Source organism: Dermacentor variabilis, chromosome 7 (assembly GCF_050947875.1).
Source record: "Dermacentor variabilis isolate Ectoservices chromosome 7, ASM5094787v1, whole genome shotgun sequence".
Taxonomy (NCBI): domain Eukaryota; kingdom Metazoa; phylum Arthropoda; class Arachnida; order Ixodida; family Ixodidae; genus Dermacentor; species Dermacentor variabilis.
In genome coordinates this window covers 161990872-162011648 of record NC_134574.1, presented here as the reverse complement: position 1 = coordinate 162011648, position 20777 = coordinate 161990872, and the positions used below count along the sequence as shown (strand labels likewise).

The following is a 20777-nucleotide window of genomic DNA, read 5'->3' as shown; positions in this document are numbered from 1 at the left end:
CTCTCTCTCTCTTTCTCTCTTTATACGTCTTAGACAAACCCCATTAGTGGGGACGTGCCAATATCTAGAGTCAGTATCATCATCAGCAACTCACGCGCCACGGTTCCACTCGAGCAGACCCGGGTGCGTCCAACCGATCTCGTCGATCGCAGACTCATTTCTCCCTAGAAACCCGCGCTCTTGTCAAGCAGCGCACTTCTTACCGACTCGTCCGTCGGACCCAGTCTCGCTAGGGTTTGGAAACGAAGACGACCTAAGCCTCGCGCCAACCAGTGCAGCGATGGCCTGGAGCGGCTTTCCCTTCCCGGACTTGAAGAAGTGGTACCGTTACTCGCCGCGTCGCAATGACGAGCCCGTCTTTTCCACCGCCGTCGAAAAAAAGAGCGCCATAACGAAGAAGCTCAAGAAACGGCCCCCGAAACGGAAATCGGCGAAGCCGGCCACCAATCCGGCGTCCCGCCCCGCGTCACCGGTTGCAGCGCAGGCAAAGCAGCCGCGTGCAGGGGGATTGCAGGTACGGACATGCATGCACCTCGCAGTTCCAGGTGACAGCGAAGAAACATAGCACAGACAGCAAGCAAAGTAGCATAGATCTTTAGACGGGACACGCATGTATTCCTATAAGCTCGACATAGCAACCGCGAACGGTAACGTCCATACATGCAAAAACATGGCAATTTCGTGTGTTCCTGCGTTGTTGCTGGTCTGAGCGACAATGTTGTTGGCGGAATTGTAATCGTGGATTACCGATATTTGGGCAGGATCCGGGCATTGTGTAAAGGTTCGCTACGTAGAGACGATTTGATTATTCTTAATTGTGGTTGCGTAAGCTTCGATGAGCGTACACGCACGATCTTAGACCTGTTCGAAAACTGCTTTGCTCGGCTTTAACAGTGACGCATAAAGTTCCGTGTGGTAGCTTCATTGGCTTTTCTGAATTTCAGGCTGTCTCTCGCAAGCAGCAAAGCAGGCGTGTCTCAAGTGCTGTTTAGCATGGCGCGATTTTCGCTCGGCGACACAGCGATTTCCCTTCCTCTGAGACCGTCAAGACGCTCGCAGCTCCCCGCGACTGGATCCCACCAAGTTGTGCGCGTCACCGCCGAGCCGTAGCGCTTGGCGAGATCTTTTTTTTTTCTTTAGCGAGTTGATGGCAAACGCCGTCGAAATGGGGTCCTTCCTACCAACGTCTACAGGGTTTTTCAAGGAACACTTTCAAGAATTTTTAAAAGTTGCCTCTTGCAGATATCACAATTTAGTTCATGAACTGGTCTAATCGAAGAAGTGTACATTACTTGCACAAAAGATTGGAATGTATAATCGACTAATTAAGCTTTTAACTAATTACCTTGCGGCCCATATTGCGATTTACAAACTCTAGCCGTGGAGTACGCAAGGCGGATTCACTTGGACCGAATTCTCAGGATGACACCCGTTTCGAAATTAGTTCCCGAACTTTGCGGAGAGATGCATTGGCGTTCCAGTTATTTTTGTGATTCAATGCATAATAGTGCGTTTTGTTCAGAAATAGGGAGATATGTGCGTGCTGGAAAAATAAAGCCCCGGAAACAACTCGTTGTATTCAAATGGAATGCTAAGATATTCACCCAGCAAGATCCGTAGGTGACGTCCACTGTCCACAAGCGCCGAGATTCAACGCGGCAGGAAGCATTATCTGATCAGCTGTCGAAATAAGACTTGTTTAGAGTATTGGTTGAAGACAAGCACGGAAGTGATTGATAGAAATGAAGTTGTTACAAGCCTAAATAATGGTACGCTATCGAGGGTAGAGGATTTAATGAAGAAAGAAAAGATCAAAAATGATTCCCAAAATGCTAGACTGTGCTATCCTTGAAGTAAAACCTAATTAGCTCAAGCAGGCTAGGATACTAGTTGTCGCAGCCCCGTTTTAAAGGCGGTGCCAATAAACGTCATCATCGTCCCTGAAACCGAAACTCTGAAGAAGCCATTACACCACAAAAAAAGCAACGTGACAGGTACTGGACTGTCTGTTTACGCTGTCGTTTCTGAAAATGAACCTACTGGCCCAAATTTCAATTCTGTTATAGTAGGCGGGATCGAATAGCGAGGTTTTCAAATGGAATAGTCAAGAAAAATGCGGTGTTGCACTGTCGAATCAAATGTCGGCAGTGGTACGACCTACCTTCGTCCTTACGTCCTCCACATGTATTTCTACAAGGAGACTACACTGACACCATGTTATGCACGCGGATGTATAGTGACACGTATGATCCACACGGGTTGACAACCGAGAACGGAATACGTTACCGGACATGGAACCAGGCCCGGCATATATTGTTTCATGACACAAGAGGGCGCCAGCATTCAGCAGCTATTTACAATGCACAGCAGTATTTGTCGAGGCAAGGGTGTCTGTGTTGACCGAAAGACAAGTACCCTTGACCAGGAAAAACATAAGCCTCCGTGTCGAAATCTTGGCTCTGGTTCCCTTATTCAACCACTGTTGATCAAATCAACTCTCCGACTTCCGGTGATTGCATTTGTGTCGTAGCAAATACAGAATGCGCTAAGGCATTTAAACTTAAAAATGTAATGACAGACGTGCCGAATAACGCAGCCTTGCGTAAAACGAAACTTTGTGAATTCGGCTCCAGAATCAGCACTCTCGTTTCACATCAAGATTGAGCGACCAGCACTACTGTCCGCGCGCTTCAGTGGTAATTTTGAAACGTTTAATTTCAGCGTCGCATTGCAAAACGAGCGGAAACAAGCTCGGAAAAATGTTTAAGATGACTGCTAGAAGTCATTTCTCCCGTCGCACATTAAACGCTGGTAGCTGTCCTGACGAAAGCAACACTACGGCCACGTCACGGCGACTCGCGTACGCGGGAACGAATTCACAGGAGCGAGTAACATCGGAGTTTTCTTTCTAAAATGACGCTGGGGTGAACGTTATGATGGTGGCTGTGCCATACGCCATAAATATGCATAACGTGCTTGACGACACTGAAGATTCAGTGGTGATTTCGCGGTATGTGCTACGTCGCACCTCTCAGTTCCCGAACCGTGTCCACGACATTGCTCAGTGTTGTTTCCGGAGCTCACTCGATGAACGTCCTGCCTCTTCGAGGACCGGAGATCAACTGAAAGTGGTCCAGAGCACACCACCATCTGTCGCACTAAGATATATATATATATTTCCACAATTCACAGACATGCACTTTTTTCCACTTTGAAACTCCTGATGCTAACTCATTAAAAATCCCGTCTTATCGCGAGAGGAATCTTGTTAAGCTGGAGAAGACACAAGAACAATATACGGATGGCAACGCCACAATCAAGTTTTCGCACTGTGTCATCGTGGCGTAATCGATGTTGACGACGTCCACTGCTACTTTGCTAACTTGTTTACCTGTTAAGACGGAACTATATGTTTTGTGTTCTATATGAGCCATATACTGAACTTGGGAAGTTTCGAAATCTTTTCCTGCGCCAAAGCTGGTCCAAGTACGAGAACATACTTCGAGATTCGTGTACGTACTTTACAATTACGTGCCGGAGCTGTGGTTTTAATTTTAAATTTAAAATAAATGGGAGTGCCACCTTTTTTTTTCATAGCAGTTAACCACTCGACACTACATACCTAAAAATGAGCTTTAAATACAAACTTGTTTAGCGTTTCTTTTTAGTGTCCCTCTAACTCTGTAATAAAAGGCGAATTCCCGACAGTAAGGAAAGCTATCTTTCTTCGCAAACTTTCTTCACTGACTACACTCTGGTATAACGTGTGCTGCCTCCAACATGCAGGCCGAGAATGTTGCCACCCAAGGGCCGAAGCAAGCACAACCGCAAGCGCAGGCTTTTCCCTGGATTCCCTTCCAAACGCCTGACCCTGCCGCGGTGCCAGAGCGCTTCGACGAGCAGCAGGAATGGCCCGCCCAAGCGGCGGTCTACCAGGAGTCGCGCTTCGCATTTAATCAGGTGGGTTCTAACCATTGCGGTGGCAGAATGAACGAATGGATGAAGGTATTGTTCAGTGGAAATATAGGGTGGACTCTTCGTTTACCGCAACCTCAAGGGACCAGGGAAATAATTTCCGTTTGTCTGGAATCACAATTACCGAGATATTAAGCTCGGGGGTACACAAGATGCGATTTCGAAAGGGGCAGCTACTTTGTTGCTAACAGCTGATAATAGATGCAGCGTATCTTATTGCAAAGCTGCTTCTTACAATGTTGTTACTTGCACGCAGCCGCTGACTCTAGCGGCACAAAGCGCATATGTACAAGAAGAATAAACGAGTCGTTTAGTCAGGAAAAAAAAACCGCGTGCCTCGTAATCAGCTAGATTGGGCTATTTTAATATATTTTATCTTATTCTTTTAAGGCGCATAACAAGTTTTTGCTTTCCTTTATTGGAAGCGGAATACCATTCTATACAACATAATATGGTATAATGTAGGCGGGCAAAAATATTCGAGGCGTTCGAATAACGAATTGAACATTCTGCTATTGAACTCGGTCGTCGAACTGAACGGTCACAGTTCGTAAATTCGAAGATCGTTCGAATAGCTTTTGAAATTTTCAGCTCTGCAACTGGGCGAAATAACGCCTGAGATTGAAGCAAAATTTCGATTAGTTTCATCTCGGTAGCTGTATTAGACATAAAACGTAAGAAGTTGCGCAGTGAGGCACTCTGCGTCACTCAGGCAGCCACACATTTTCGGCTAAACCGCAGTTATTCACCCACACCAATGCGTCTTGATTATGGGAATAAACTGCTTATCTGCTCACAATACTGCATTTGTGCTATTCATAAAGAACGCTTCATACCGCGACATGTAGTTACAATATTACTAGCGTTGTGTATATGCCAGGATGTGAAGATCGTTTTAAGTGAATACTAAAAACAGCTGCTTACTGTTCGAAAAGTATTAGGTATTCGCATTGCTTCTGACACTATTCGGTCAGTATTCAATTCCGCCTCAAATATTACTATACGCGCAACCTTAGAATGAAGACGCCCTCGCATGCAGGGAGTTCCCCTCCATAGCCTTTCTTACACTATCACCTCTTAAAAATTGGCGCCACCGTCAAGGCGAGTTACCTGTTTGGTGCTCTGCCGCAATTTGCATTCCGGTATACGGGTGCCGTTCTGGACATCCGCGTGTTCCGCCATATTGTTAAATTTTGTAGCGCTGGCATTTGGAGCCAATCGGAGCTGCTGTAACAGCTCTTTGGGCCTGTTCGAGCTGACAGGATGGCTTATTCGACAATATGGCGAAATTCGCCAATGTCCGGAATAGCCCGCTATGTATTCGATTGTGCGAAGCTTGCTTTAAAACGTAGTCATTCTACCCAGATAAAGCTTTTTTTTTTCAGAATGAAATGATCGTATAATGTCAGTTTTACCTGTAATGCATATTTCGTCATTGTTTACTTCAATACATTCAATACAACATGTAAGTGAACGAAACACAAATACACGACAAATGTTGGCGCACCGCGAGAACTGTCCTTGTAGTTTTTCCTCCAACTTCAGCCTCTGCGGTACTGTTCACGTTTGATTTAATTGCTCGGCCAAGCGCAACCTCTCAAGGCTTAATATCCACTGACACACGAAACTATACGGACATGTACGCTTACTCCGCTAGCCAGACGCGTCTTCAGGCTGTCTCGACTCTACGATAGAGAGATGCCAGTCTGAAGCCGCTACATGCCGGCATTCTGATGCGTGCAACAGCGCGCCAGCGCCAGTTTTTTCGTATGGGTAGTTTAATAAGCTTTATGGAATTTCCGACTAAATTCACAAGACGGAAAACCTGGCGCTGCGATAGTTTAGCTATCGTGGAAACGACGAACAGTGCGTGGATTATTGTAACCTTTCTGCTTGCGGGTTCAGGCTTTATTTTGGGGCGTTGTAGTAGCCAAGTGGGACGACCGTCCAAACGGATGCAACGCGTGTGCGCGTGAGTCGCATGGGCCACGTGCGTGACATGGTTGAGAGAACATGGCTCAGCACGCAAAACATCCGCACTGCTAATCTGTCAATGCGTCGTCGGTCAGAATAAACTGCGATATCCTCTGCTGTTCTTGTCGTCGTCGTCGTCGCCGTCGTCGCCGTCGCCGTCGTCGTCGTCGTCGTCGTTGTTGTTGTTGTTGTTGTTGTTGTTTCGCATCTTGGAGCATTCTCTGTGTTTTTTCGATCGGGAACGAACTCTGCCCTACGATTCCAGGACGCCGGCACCTTCGGCCAGTTCCCCGACGCCGCTGACCTCGAGGTTGACTGGGGGCCGATGCAAGAGCAGCAGCGATCTTACCAAAAAGAAACGTCTCCTGATCCGGACGCAGGCGAACCGCAGTGCATCCGGGCCTGCACGCTGGTCGCCCTCTTTCTGCTTAACGCGACCATCGTGGTAACGATCATCGTGCTGGTGTTGAGCGACGTCATGCTTTCCTGGACGTCGGTATTGTCGACGGAGCCGACGGACACCGAGACGATCGTGCACAAGCGTTACGCCACATCGTCGAACAATGCGACCGCACTACCAGCGGGGAACCAGTGGCACCAGGCACGTGTGAAAAATGCTCGACGCGCCCCTGTGTTGGCTCGCCGAGATGACTTGTCAGAAGGGAGTTTTTGGCCGTGAACGTATTACCGTTTGCGGAATACCGTGTCTGAGGAATATTGCATGCCAGGTACAACGCTGGTATCGACATCATGTGACGCGGAGGGCAGATAAAGCTAATTAATACTGCAGTTACTTAGCACATTCTACTGAAGCGCTGGTGTGAAACGTCGACCACGCCATAATTTGCTTACGTTTGCCGTCGTACCGTGCGTTTCAGAGCCAAGAACGTTAGTGAATCATTTTCGCACACCAAAAAAATAATAATAAAGACTGGTAAGCGTGACACGAGAAATTATCCACCGTAAAAGGTCTGGTGGAAGATCATTTATAGTTTATATTCACAAAAAAAGTAAGAACGTTTTGAACTAGAAATATAAAGCCTAAGCTATACAAATAAATCATAAAAAAAATAATCCGCAGATGCATGCCCACCTGAGCAATTGATACATCAAGCACGGTGAAGCTCTATAAGCCACTTCTCATACTTTTCAAAAGCGCTACGCGTTTGTTTGTGGGTTGAAAAAAATAATGGATTTCTGGTTAAAGAACCGCGTATATAAGGTGCTGTCTATTCGAATCAGATACACGCAAGGTAACTTTTATGCTTTCATCATTGACCATTAAATTTCAACGCAAATTCTGGGCTCCGACACACGTTGAGTGGCATGTATGCTTGACATAGACCAAGCTGTAGCGCGCTCACCTTCGCCACTGCCGCGAGAACTGTTGGAGAACTTTCAGGATCGCTTGTTTGGGCAGTGCAGTGAACTTCGACAGATTTGTCACGATGTCGCACAACATGACCGAATTTCACGCCTTGAGAGAGAATCTTGAGCCGAGCCGTCGCAGACGGTTACATTCTGTAAGGACACCTTCGCCATTGTGCCACGTTCCAGGGGGTGGACGACAGCGACCCCCGATACACGGACCCCCACCACCAGACGGCCTGCGTGTTCCACGCATCTGCCGAGGGGATGGCCAGCGACCACCGCGTCCACTTCGGCGTCTCCCGGTTTCCGTTCGCTCTGTGCCGCTTGGCGCTGTTCTGCTGCCCGCCGCTGGCCGCCAACCTGGAGCCGCGTCGCGCCGACGCCCTGATGTCGGAGTTCGCCACCCGAGCTCGTCGGGTCAACCGGTTCGTGCAGCCCCTCATGATGCTGGGCGACGGATCGGCCGCCAGCGGGGCACCGTTCGCCGCTCTGCTGAGCGACTTAGCCGCGGGAAGCCTGGCTCGCGACGTGGGCGACTGGTACAAGGTTCGCGTTTGCCACGTTGTCCTTCGAAAAAAAAATCTGTGGGCACTTCGCTGAGCTAAACTGCGATAGGCTAAAACATATCTATGACTGCCTCTGTTGCTGTTGTCTGAACTGTTCTGCGAACGGACGCCGCCGTGATTGATCACCGCTTTCCTGCGTCCACTACGGCCTATGCACGGACACTGATGAGCCACTAAAGGCGTACGCCTTTAAAAAAAAGTGTTCGGTGCTGAGGGCACTACATTCCTTCTTTGGAGGTGATTGGCCATTTTAATGCGATTAGCAATATATCTTCCGATGGGTTTGCGATTGATGTTTTACGCGATAATTGTCATAAAAACGGCACATACCACGTGACGCACACTCAGTGGCAGTATTTGACCCGACGGTTAGTTTTGAGCACAATCCGTCAGCGCAGCAGCCCGGTGCCCTAACCATTTTCACCATGGAATACCCAGTCATCCAAATTGGCGCGAGGAAGGTTAGGCGCGGAAAATCACTCTCCGAATAGCTTAAGCGCTACGCTTAAGCGCCTTGCGGTCCCTTCTAATGCGTACTCCTTCGGGCGAAACGGCAAGCTTGCTTCTTCGTGCAGTTACGGATTTGTGCAGCTCCACACTTCGGAAATTTCTGTAAAACAAAATGAGATACTATATCAAAATTCTGGTAGAATCAGATGATCTGATTCGGCTTTCTCTCTTCATTTCAGAAATGTTATGCAAACTAGTTCTGCAGTTGTTTAACGAAACGTCATCACGTGTATTTGAAAAGGAAAATTCGAAGTTTGTCCCGAGCTTTTCTTCTGGAATGTCACAAATTGCCTGCGGACATGCGGCCTTACACTATCTTCGCGTATCTATGTAGACTTTCTACAAAAAAAAATTGTTTTACACTTCGTGTACCCTGATTGGACTAGAGAAATATGCTTGTTGACGATTTCCCATGAACCCGCAAAAGCTCAAGCTGCGGCATGCGTTTCGCGGTTCCTGACGTTCCCTTACGTTCCGCTTCGTCCGTTGAGTCGAAATGAAGCGACCAGCTCGGCCACAGAGCTTCGTAATCGCCGAGCTACCGCGTTTCCAGGTGCACAACTACACGGGCGTTGTCCTGCGCTGGCCAGAGGCCACGCTCTCCAACACATGGCACAACGTGGCACCGCTGCTGCGAGGGCTTGCACAGCGACTCGACTCGGCGAGGCGCCACATTCGCCTGGGAGTCGCGCTGCGCCAGGACAGCTACGGACCGGACTTGAAGCACATCGTCTCCAGCCTTGGCAAGGCGTCCATCTTCCTCTTGCCGCCCGCCATGCCCCAGAACAAGTTTTACGCGCACACGATACGGTACGCGCTCTCTGTCATCGCAGCAAAGCAGTAGTAAGAGTAGTAGTGCAATTAATTGTAGTGTGCAGTGGTGTTGGCGGTCATGGTATAGTATTGGAGCAGTTGCAGTAGGATAGCAGCAGTGTAGCAGTCATGAACAGTGCTAGTGCAATGAATGTCGCTGTCGCCGAGTAGCAGTAGTAGTTTAGCGATGATGTAGTTGCAGTGCATTACTAGCGTAGTAGTACGTATAGAATTAATACACTAGTATAGTAGTAGTAATTGTTGTTAATACGCTATAAGGAAAGAGAGGAATGAAAATACAGGCTACCACAATGCAACGGTTTACATCACTCTGCGAACACCTCTATGGTGGTCACCAGAGAGGAGCTGGAATGGGGGTAGCGGAGTAAAAGAATCTGGAGGGAGGAGATAAAGAAACGCAAGGAAGATATTTACCTGAACATAAAATACAATGACTAGGTTGGTTTGTATCCATCGTTCGCTTGGAAAGTCACTTCATAAAGAGTCACCCGGCCCTGCGCTCCTGCATTGTTTATAGTTCACGTAGAGCATCCGGGTCGCCAAGCCTGACTGCTCGAGGAAGTAGCACGGCGTTTTGCGAGCTATCTCCACTGCATAAGAGAGACTACATTGGCCATAGAAGCACCTCGGCGCTACCGGCCGATAGCCTGTGCGCCTCCAGGGCCGGATCAAGGTCGCCATTAGCGTCAATAGATCAATAGTCGCCATTAGCGTCAGAAGATTTCCTCTGTATTATAAGCTAAGCCGGGGCTTGTCATATTGTTTTTCCATTGTTTCCTTTCCACAGCTACTACAGCCAGACAACATTGGACACCTTGTATAGCCTCAACCTTCGCTTCCTCAGCCGTAACGTCGCCGACCACCTGTGTTACCTGTTCCCGGCCGACACTTACACTTACCGGGTAAGGCGCAGCAATATCCCGGCTGCTATCAATGTTTAGATTATCTGACTAAGACATTTAAATCCGTGGAGGAAGGTCAAACTGGGAGGGAGATGTAGCAGGATAAATTGAAGCCAGAAAAAATCGACCTGACAGGTGCTCGGGTCGCGGTAAGCTTTATTGTCTTCCACCGCCGTGCCAGCCGCGCTCAGCGCACGCTCTTCAGGGTGTTACGATCGGCCTTCGAGCGTGGGCGATCTTCGGAGAAGCGACCTCCGAACTCTTCCCAGCCCACTGCGACGACTCGCTTTCTAAGGACAACAATGCGCCGCCTCAACAGCCCGATGGCGCCGGCATGTCTAGTCGCGTTCGGCGGGCTTTGTATTGTTAGTCGATTCGCTGTCGCCATCAAGGTTTGCTTGGAGCGGGGGAACTCCTGGAAGGGGATGTTTTGCGGTGCTTTCCCACGGGCCCCAAGAGTTGTCATAGTCAATGGACAGACTCGGCGGCCATTGACTGCGAGGTCAGCTCTGGGATCACGAGGTGCCTGCTCGGGTCAAGACCTCTGTCTACGAGAAGCCTCTCACCTTGGTGTGCTCAGTGAAACCAAAGTGCGGAAGTGAGTGTGTGAACCCTCCCCCTCAAAGGTGGGTCGGCTGCGATGACTTTGGACACTCCCATAGGTCGAAGGTTGAACGGCAGTTTTCCCTCACCTAGGGATATGGGGAGGACAGTGTTTTTAAGCAGCCGTTTGCGGCTGCTTGGGGTGCGTTCTCTTTCAGTCATGCTAGACTGATGAAATGTAACGTTCTCTACCCTTCATGTAGATATTGTAAAAAAAAGTCCGATATTCCTAGTTCTGAATGAGAACAAGTCTCTCCATTCAACAACGTCCTCAGCGTGGATGAGTCGGGCGACGGCATGGGCCAGCTACCATCTATTTCATGCCCGACCCCAATCCTTACGCGGGAAGAAAACGGGTGCGGCAGCGACATACCGCTGCCAAAGCTGCACGTTGCGACGAATACGGTAAACGTACACGCTACAGTAAACGACCCGAAGTATGCACAAACATATCGGGCGAAAATGTGCTCAGAGTGTTTGGCACAGCGCCCAACCAAGTGGGCATCGGTTACAAGCTACCGGAAACAAGCACATGCTGTGTCGAGGCCGCCGAGCGCAGGGTTATGTGTTAAGCCAATTTTGTAGTTTGTGGAGCAAGGAAAAGCGAATGAGAGTGCTTCATGGAGAGTTGGCTTATGGCTGATTGCGTGACGTCATGATACCTCTTGTTCTCTTTCCTTCCTACATAAAAAAATTACCACTTTTCCGCCCGAGACACGTCGCCAATGCAGCACATCACCGGAACCGTACTCCCTCTTGTCCTACTGGAAATGAAAATATCTAGCCAGTGTACTGCACGATCTCTGGGACTGCCCCAATTTCCCCATCACGTTCCTTGCAGCAGGCTATAGACACGCTCTTTAGGCCGACCCCTCCTCCTTTATCTTCGTTAAAATCTACTCTTGTGGCGGTTTACGCTACATAGAAACTGCGATGTTCGGCCAATTCCAACTCAAGTTAATCATTTCTTAAGATTTATTTGCTGGAGGACAAATGTCATCGTCGTTTTAACATATAAACCAAATGACATAATCATAGGTAAGTATTACTGTGTGACTCGTATTTTTGTTGGTGACGCCACGATCGGTGTTTCTCTCGCTCACGCTCGTCCACTACCAACGTAGAACCCAACAATCGTCATGACGTAAGCTCGCGGCTGGCGCGTCTGGCGTAGATTTGACGCGGCTGGCATAGATTACGACTTTGCTGCCGTGCGATCATCTTGGATGTGGTCATCGTCGACCAGCTGTCGTTACACACACGCAGGCACGCTCGCTACCCACACACACACGCAGCTACTTAATTTACCCAAACACGATGTTTCACCTGGCAATGGTTTGCAGAATCCGAAACAATGCTGGATAGCCACGTACCTGCTAAATGCCTCGCGTAACATCGATTCCCACAGTCCGTGGGATCTGCACTTCTTTTTTCTCTTGCTGTCAACTACAGTATCGACTACCCATGTTTGCTTTCTAATCCACACCGATCTCTTCCTTTCTCTTAATTTTCCGCGTAACATTTTTGGTTCCATCGCCAGTTGCGTGGTCATTAATTTCTTCACAAGCACATTAGTCAACCTCCCAATTTGTGCTCCGTATGTTCACACCTGTAGGATGGAATAAATATATGGTTTTTATTTCAAGGATAGAGCTAAGCTGCCGGCTATGACTTGTTAATGCCTGCTGTAGCGCTCTAACCCATTTTTATACTTCTGTAACGTTCCTTCTCAAGTTCCGAGTGACCAATTACTCATAGGTCTCGATGTATATGTACTCTTTCACCGATTCCCGAGGCTGACGGTCAATTGCGAATTGTCATTCTCTTGAAAGGCTATTGCACATTACCTAAGTCTTCGGAATTTTAATCTTCAAGCCTAGCGTTCCACTTTGCAGGCTGAGGTTCTCAGTAATTTTTTTCTTTGCAAGTCATATGTCACGTTACCGAACAGGACAATGTCATCTGCGAACCGCAAGGTATTCACCGCTGATCCTCAATCTTAATCATTGCCACTGTAACAGCTTTAATACGTCTGAGCATGCACTGGATATTATTGGATGTGTTGTCTCCTTGCAAGACCCCTATCTTGGTCGATAATTTTTCCTGTTTTTCTTGTAGAAAATCAAGATAGCTCAAGAGAGTCTTCATAGATATTTGCTTAGTTATTCACGTATGCTTCCTGTACTCCTGGGCAATGCGATTGGTATCTCTGCTGAATGAATTTCTTTTTTAGAAAGGCAGTGTTTTTGACTCCACCATTACGCGCTTGTTTTGTTTTTTTACCGATAACGCACCTTCGCGTTCCCTGCTGGCAGGTGAAGCCGCCCGACACGACTCAATCTCTCGGTCCCGGCATCGAAGGTGCCGTGACCAAGCACGCCGGACGCATCGCGTACTTCGAGACGTGCCTCATTGCGAGCACGTACTCGAAACGCGTCACCGACTACGGCGTCGAGGCACTCCGGGCCGATTCCTTTCTGGCGTACACGGAACCGCAGCTGCTGGGGCGCTTCGTCGACGACATGCACAAGAACGCGTCGGCCACTTGCGTGGGCATCTGGAATCCGCAGATGGACGACTTTGGCGGCCGCTGCGGTTTCGGGAAATACCCGCTCACTAGCGCCACCTTCCGCTTCTACAACGACACTCATCACTAGCTTTGGGGGCCCACCACGATGCCAGGACGGGGCTTTCTCGTTGCCACCGTTAATTTTATTTGATCGTTTGTTTAGCTGTTGCGACGCGTGACACAGCTTTTTAAAGTATGTCCTATTGAGCATGTCGCCGTACCTAGACCGAGCTTCGGCCGACGAAACGACACTGGCGGCTACAAAGCCCGATTCGCTTTCGGGCCTTGGCTTACGTTGCACGTAATATTGTTTAGAAATATTGATGTTTAAATTTGACTTTTTTCTTTGCAAACCTCTTGCCCTACCTAATGCTTGTTTGTGCTTCTGGGCAATCTTCAAGGCTATCTCATTGCTGTCATTGATTTTTTTCTTTCTTGCGTACGTGCCAAGGTGTCGCTGTGCTCTTCGAAACCATCTGCAGTACCGATATAGACCACACTCACCATTGGCATCTCTTGCCGTCCTCGGGAAGCCATCTGTGGATACAAGCAAAACTCGCCCGTTTAGAATTGAGCACCAGAATGGCGACGAAGTCTCTGTGCGTAAAACTGTCCCTTTCGCTACCGCATTATGGTCGTTTACCTCACCATGGCCGCTCGTGCATCCCATGCCGATGCTCAGAAAGACAATGGGGGCATTCGGCCGTGTGGAATAGTCCACCGATTGTTTCAGGCGAAGAAAGTAGCGTCGAGTCAACTCGAAGCGGGCATTAAGTTGTTTGCGAATTTCATCGGGGAGCAAACCCATGAAGCACCACTAGGTTATTTCAATATTTTAACTAGCCGACGCCGGAGACTTCACATCAATCACTGAATTTTGTGAATTTTGTACATGGTCGGCCGTTCGAAACTTTCTGAGGAGGCTCTTCGCCCGCTGTAGCAAAGATCATTGCAAATTTGGTAAACGCTCCTTTGAGGAGAATGAGCCTGGTAAAGCTTGCATGGGTTTTAAGAGGCGTATAAAGCCAGAAACTGAATCATTTAAGGCTGACGAGGAAATCTTTCTAAGCTATACTTTTCTTAATCATGCGGCAATAGGTCATCAGAAAATAAATGGTCAAGTTCCATTTTATCTTTATTTTTGGCGGAAATTTCTCTGCCGGTCCAAGTGTGACGTCACAAACTTCAAGGTATGTTTTGCGTTGTAGATCGGTGAAATTTTTGAAACTTTAATGAGCAGACGCCGTTATAATCCATGACGTCGTCACCGTCGCATAACCACCACGGCTAAAGCAGCTGTTCTTTTTCTAATAGAAAGGTTGAGCTAACGTTCGAAATTTCAGGTACAAATAGAATAGTCTTCGCTATAGGATTCGAGAATTCACTGTGCGAAATCGTTTAACATTTATTTCGTTCGAATAGGATATGTAAGGGACAACAACAGTTCTTGCAGTCTACTGCGAGAACTACAAGTTCAATTCGAGGCTTTCTGTACGATTGTGCTGCAGGATACCGGCGGTAGTTCTTCAGATGATTCAGTTCCTGAACAAACACATGGACGACTTAGCACGATAGTTACCAGTCATTGAGTAAGCTTGTGTAGCCACCCACCTGCATCCACAACCCTTTCCTTATACAATAAACGTTTTTCAGCTCAAATAGGTAGCGTAAGTACTCGCTGTCAGAATTTACAGTGATCAACCTATTTTTGCCACTATCACCACGTTTCGATTCTTTGAAAACTGTGTGGTGCTTTAGAATTGCAGTAGATACTTCAACCGGCACTCCACTCCACTAAATGCGTCCGGTTGAGGTGTGTGCGTGTTTTTTTTTTCGATATCAAGTATCCGGACACTCCAGGCAGGCGTGGGCTGTCCAGAGAGCCCACGACGCGGCGGTTAGGCTCGGCCTACCAGTCCCCACGTGGGAGCGGCCCGCAGCTCTGCTCTAGGGCAAAGCTTCTGAGGACCTTGTAATTAAACTTCTCTGTCTGTCTGTCTGTCTGTCTGTCTGTCTGTCTGTCTGTCTGTCTGTCTGTCTGTCTGTCTGTCTGTCTGTCTGTCTGTCTGTCTGTCTGTCTTGTCTGTCTGTCTTGTCTGTCTGTCTGTCTGTCTGTCTGTCTGTCTGTCTTGTCTGTCTGTCTGTCTGTCTGTCTGTCTTGTCTTTCTGCCTGTCTGTCTGTCTGTCTGTCTGTCTGTCTGTCTGTCTGTCTGTCTGTCTGTCTGTCTGTCTGTCTGTCTGTCTGTCTGTCTGTCCATTTCCGCTGACTCGTCGTCGCCGTCGACGTCTTCATGGTGTTCGGTATCAAGTCCAAGTGCCATAACATGGTGGCCGCGCGCCGTATGCTATGGGTGCGAGTGAAAGCGCGTGAGGATGAGCCGAGCGTGGTAGCTCGATCTCACGTACGCAAGGGAGGAAGGAGAGGAGTAAGCGCAGCGTCTTTCATCGCGCGCAAGGCACCCAGGGAGGAGGAGGGGGGGGGGGCTTTTACCTCGGCGGCGGCTTCGTACGGCATGGCTGAGCACGGCCGCGTGAGCCCTAACTTGAAAGCGATATGCCATAAGTGCAGAGTTAAGGTGCACCCACGGCTTATGGCGTCGTGTAAGCTCTGTTCTACCCGCTTAGCTCGCGTTGAAGGGAAATGCAGCACGAAGGTCAATTCGCTCGCTGCTTCTGCCGCTCTTACTCATGTCAGCGTTTTGACAGCGACTGTCCACGTTCATTGAATGAGATGCGGTTATGTTTGTCTTTACGCGCGTAACGCCATGCTTGTTTAGTTAGTAAACCAATGTCTAGAAGTTTATACGTGCGATAAAACTACTCTCCTTACTTCGCATACCTGTCCGTAATTTGCTATCGCAATTGATGCTTTACCTTTAGGGCGAAAGTGTGACTTCTTGTTTTTTTTCGTGGCTGTCATTGTCCTGGAGCACCAGATATGACAGCACTTTCCTTTTTTTTGTCATTGATAAACTTTTAAGTTGACCTGAAATGTAGTTTATGACGGCGTTACAAGCATCAAACAAAGCAAACAATCCGTTTGACGACAAACACACTCTATGGAACTTTAGTTAACATTTTCTTTAGAAATTTGGAATATTCATTTAGACACATGGTGGTTGTCTTTCTCGAATGGCCTTAATTAAATAGCTTGAATAATTTCTCTATCTGAACCCGAATTTAATATTACAGCTCAATTTTCTTTTTCTGGTCAGTGTCCCTTTTTTGTGCTATGTCAGAGTTGGACACTCCGCCTGCCAATGCTTCGCTCTGCCATTTGTCAGTTTCCCAAATCAATTTTGCAGAGGAAACACAAGAAAAGTGCGCGGGATTATGTAACATGTTTCTAAAATTTAAACAAGAGAGCAAGTATATATTTCTTTCCCGACAAGAGAGAGAAGTAAAAGATGGGAGATGTAGGGAGGTTCAGATAGCTAGTAAAGACTCAAAGGCAAGGTCGCAGAAAAAAGGTGAACGGAGCAACAGTGTCCAGGCGTCTAGCTATTGAGACCCTTGACAAATGCGACGATATTGAGGTCGAGTTATTACGCGTATCTTTGCACGAAATCAGACCTCCAGCGTTTATCCGCGGCATATGCATCGCGATATCCATGATCGAATTTGCGACCTCGCTGATCATGATCATGATTTCTATTGACACCCGTTTCTATTGATAAACGTGATGGCGACAAGCCTTACCTGCTTGAGCTAATCAGGTTATACTACATCTATTGCAGCCTAGCATATTGCTTTTTCGTTATAATTTAAGTCCTTTCTCTTCCTAAAATCATCTTTCTCTATATTTGTAATGTTGCTATTCCTGTAGCGACCCCAGCTCCATCGTTCCGCGGATTTTCTGATGTTATTGGCATTCTTAGGATACCCTACGCATTTTCCGGTATCTGTGCCGGTATCTCAGAGTTTTTCTTCACGCCAACTTGTGTCACTGAATTCCTGTTACTCGATGTGTGCCGCTCTTGTATGACGAAAAGATAATTTAACATTTATCGCATGGGCATGGGTATGGGTAACGTTACGTGAATGAGTGAAGAATTTGGCAGAGCGGGGTGTGCTGCATTGCTTCAGTGCTCATCGGATTAACGTCGACAAGCATGCCGAGATGGCTCCTACTGGACTTTTTTTCTTAGTGATACTACATACGTTTCTCCTTATCTCGATCGCTAATCAGTTAACGCTCTTAGTAAAACTGCGGCGCCAGCTCAAATACCGAAATAGGCGGGCAGTTTTACCATGATTAATAACCAACTCGAGAGGCCTTCAGTTCCTTTGCAGCTTTGAACCATAGCGTTTCTGGAAAGGGAATATCCCCTGCAGTTGTGTCTCGGGTGACTATCTTGAATTCCATTACCATTCGGCTGAGTCACCTCCAGATTTTGCGTTCTGCCGCAAACACGTGACTCGTGCTTCGCACGTGGACGACGTAGGTTCATCGCGATCGGTACGTGAAGAGGGGCAGAGTATATGTATATATACTCACAATATCGGTGTTATCAGCTAATTGCCAAATGACTCGTTCTAAATATTCGCCCTTAACCCGTTCGGTATGTTGTTGGCTGTTCGCTTCATTCTATACAGTGTGGCCAATTCCCCTCGTGGGTACGAGCCATCTTTTGAGGCAACAACAACAACAGAGTCAGGCGAGGAGGAAAAAGAAGAACTTTGCTTCGGCCTGTCCGCCGCGGTTGCTTCGCTCGATGTGTACTATGGACCGGTCTCGGTGCCCAGACCCACGTAAGCGTCACAGAACAGCGTCTGCTTTCGAAAATGCAGAGCTCGGCGACGACAAAGCTGCAGACGTAACGACGTACACTAGCACGGCCACATCGAACAAGGTGATGCCACGAGCCGCACATTGCGTTTCCACGCCCGCTGCGACCGATGCTGGGACGTTCGACGCCGTCATGCAGACGGAGCACCCGGAATCGCCGCCTCGCCAACCGCCGTCTGCGCCTGTACGGGACGCGTCTGGTCCGATCCAAAAAGAAGGTAACGCCGTGACTCGCAGTGGCATTCATTCCTGTACCTTCGATTCTTTATAGGAGCAAGTGGGGCACCCTCGAAAGGAAGGGAGCGTGAGCTTTCCTTGGAAACCTGAGCTGTTTTCTGGCCGCGCAACGGATTGATAGTTTGCAAACACAGTCGTCAGTGTGCGTGCTATGCACTGCGCTTGTCTGTTTACAATGCTCAAGCCAGAAGACGGGTGCTCTACCATTCACGTCTTGTACTCGCAAACATACTTCCTGATTCCTCAGTGGATTGATACTTTGCAGACGCAATCGTCAATGTACGTTCTACGTCGAAACCAGGTGACGAATAATTAACGCAGAAAGTTGGGCTAGTTGGTGTTGATGCATTCGCTGTGACATAGTTGCTAGCGCTAACAAGACCACAGGAAAGAACAGGTGGGACAGGACACTAGCGCTCTGTCCTCTCCGACCTTTCTTTTCGTTAGTCTTGTTAGCACTAGCAACAATGTGACAGCAAGGGGACGAGTGCTTCAGCAACCATTTCTCGTACTTCAGGACATACTTCCGTACTTCCTGAGTGGATTGGTGCATTGTAGACACAATGGTCAATGTCTATTCTACGCACCGTGCTTGTCTTTTCACAATGCTCTAAGCGGGTAACGGGTACTTTACCGACCATGTCTCGAACTTCAGGACATACTTCCATACTTCCGCAACGGATTGATACTTTACAGACACAAACGTCGATGCGCATTCTACGCACTGCACTTGTCTGTTTCCAATGCCCGCACCAGGTGACGGGTGCTCTACCGACCGTATCTCGTAAATAGCTGCGTATATCCACTGCGGATTGATACTTTGCTGACACCATCGTGAATGCGCCTTCTACGCACCGCACTTGTCTATTTACAAGGCTCAAACCAGGTGACGGGTGGTTTGCCGACCATGTCTCCTACTTCTGGGCATGATTCTGTACTTCCGCAGTGGAGTGATACTTTACAAACGCAATCGTCAATGTGCCTTCTACGCAAAGCGGTCGCCTGTTCAAAATGCTCAAACCAGGCGAGGGGTCCTTCAGCGACCATGTCTCGCACTTACGTTCATTGCAGAACCACAGAACGCCACTCTCCAAGTCGCCTACTCGGCGCGTAACAGGCACCCCTGGCACCATCATCACCACCGATACTTTTCGCCAGCCGAGTCCAGGCGCGGCCACCATCACGCCCTGTGTGGCAGCAACAGGCAAACATCAGCAGCGCCTGCAGCGCCACCGTACCCTTCGGCCTGTCATGATCGCCAGCAGTACCCAGTCGCAACACGGGGAATGCCCCGGATGACAAAGTTCGGCAGGCCACCCATGCCCTGCGGACATGTGCAGACTGCGGCGGGCGCCATGCACCAACCACCCAGAGTGATCGGTCCTCGTCTCTACAACTCAAGGGTAACGAATGCGTTCTATATTCAGCAATAGTCATTCAATTAATGCGAAAGTGCGTTTTAGTTGGTTATTCCAACTTTCATGCGTTCTGGCAGCTAGCGTGAAAGAAATACTAGAGATGCAAGTAAACCATATACGACATACAGAATCAGAATCAGAATCAGTTTTTATTTTCCTCAATGGAAAATGGACCCCAGACAAAAAGCTGCTCATGGAGCAGCTTGACGAGGCCTGAGGCCCTACAGGCAGTGGCAACAGCGGCAAAACAGTAGTGTATGTCGTACTAGAAAAAAAAAGCAACTTGAGAAACAAAAAAAAACTAAAGAAAGAAAGAAAGAAAGAAACTGTTCTGCAAGTAAACCTGCAGAACAGTTTCTGCAGGTTTACCAAGTATTTTCATCCCAAAGGGGGAAAAAAAGTCGCAGTGTGCGGAACCGGTTACATGCGATTTCCTGTTAGACCATTAGCTTATGCGAAGGTTTTTGTAAAGATGACTTGCCATTTGGTGCTCTCATTTCTCTGTATAACATTTGGAGGAAGCGCATGACCTTGAATAATGCATGTCTTGATATTCAGTTCATCTATCGGTACTTCCAACTTATCGCAACAATTAGCTTAAAGTTGAAGAGAACTGCAAGAACCTCTGCCATTATGTTTCAGCCAATTGGATCCGCTAGAATTTATGATGGAATGGTGAGATTTGCGCCGTGGCCAAGCATTGACTGTCAATCTTAAATCTCTTATCAAATTTTACATATTTCTACAATCTGTATAAAAACAGACGATACAGAAAAGAAATGTGGCCCAGTGGCTACAGCATTGGTTTGTTGTGCTGGGAGGTTCGATCCCACCATTGGACAAATCAATATCTTATTTTCTCTCAATAAGGCATTTCGGCAAGACAGTAACAGTAGCTGCAGCTACAGCCAATCAGCAAAAACTTGGGAAGGTTTGCTAAAACAACTTCGCTTTAAATGCCACAGTGTACTTGGCCAAATATACTGCACTCAGCTAAAATGAAGAATACCGTATTTCTTAGAATATAGG

The 20777-nt window shown here is 48.0% G+C and overlaps 2 protein-coding genes across 2 annotated transcripts in view; both read left to right on the top strand.

Annotated features, from left to right (window-relative positions):
- Positions 1–280: 280 nt before the first annotated feature.
- On the top strand, positions 281–15009 carry LOC142588923 (uncharacterized). Its single transcript, XM_075700734.1, has 7 exons — positions 281–514; positions 3787–3960; positions 6215–6550; positions 7507–7866; positions 8950–9206; positions 10018–10132; positions 13051–15009. Exons 1-7 carry the CDS (start codon positions 281–283, stop codon positions 13390–13392), a joined length of 1818 nt encoding a protein of 605 aa, XP_075556849.1. The 3' UTR covers positions 13393–15009.
- A 2844-nt stretch (positions 15010–17853) lies between these two features.
- The window catches only part of LOC142588355 (xaa-Arg dipeptidase-like), a 76599-nt gene continuing 73675 nt past the window's right edge, over positions 17854–20777 (top strand). Inside the window, exons 1-2 of the mRNA XM_075699987.1 lie at positions 17854–18311; positions 19402–19733. Coding sequence (XP_075556102.1) covers positions 18020–18311; positions 19402–19733 — 624 coding nt within the window. The 5' untranslated portion in view covers positions 17854–18019. The remainder of the gene's footprint in view (positions 18312–19401; positions 19734–20777) is intronic.

Excerpts from the sequence above, each read along its gene's own strand:
- LOC142588923 (XM_075700734.1), top strand. The coding sequence starts at position 281 with ATGGCCTGGAGCGGCTTTCCCTTCCCGGACTTGAAGAAGTGGTACCGT. Across the intron at positions 6,551-7,506 it reads CGGGGAACCAGTGGCACCAG|GGGGTGGACGACAGCGACCC; the intron begins GCACGTGTGAAA and ends GCCACGTTCCAG. Across the intron at positions 7,867-8,949 it reads ACGTGGGCGACTGGTACAAG|GTGCACAACTACACGGGCGT; the intron begins GTTCGCGTTTGC and ends CCGCGTTTCCAG.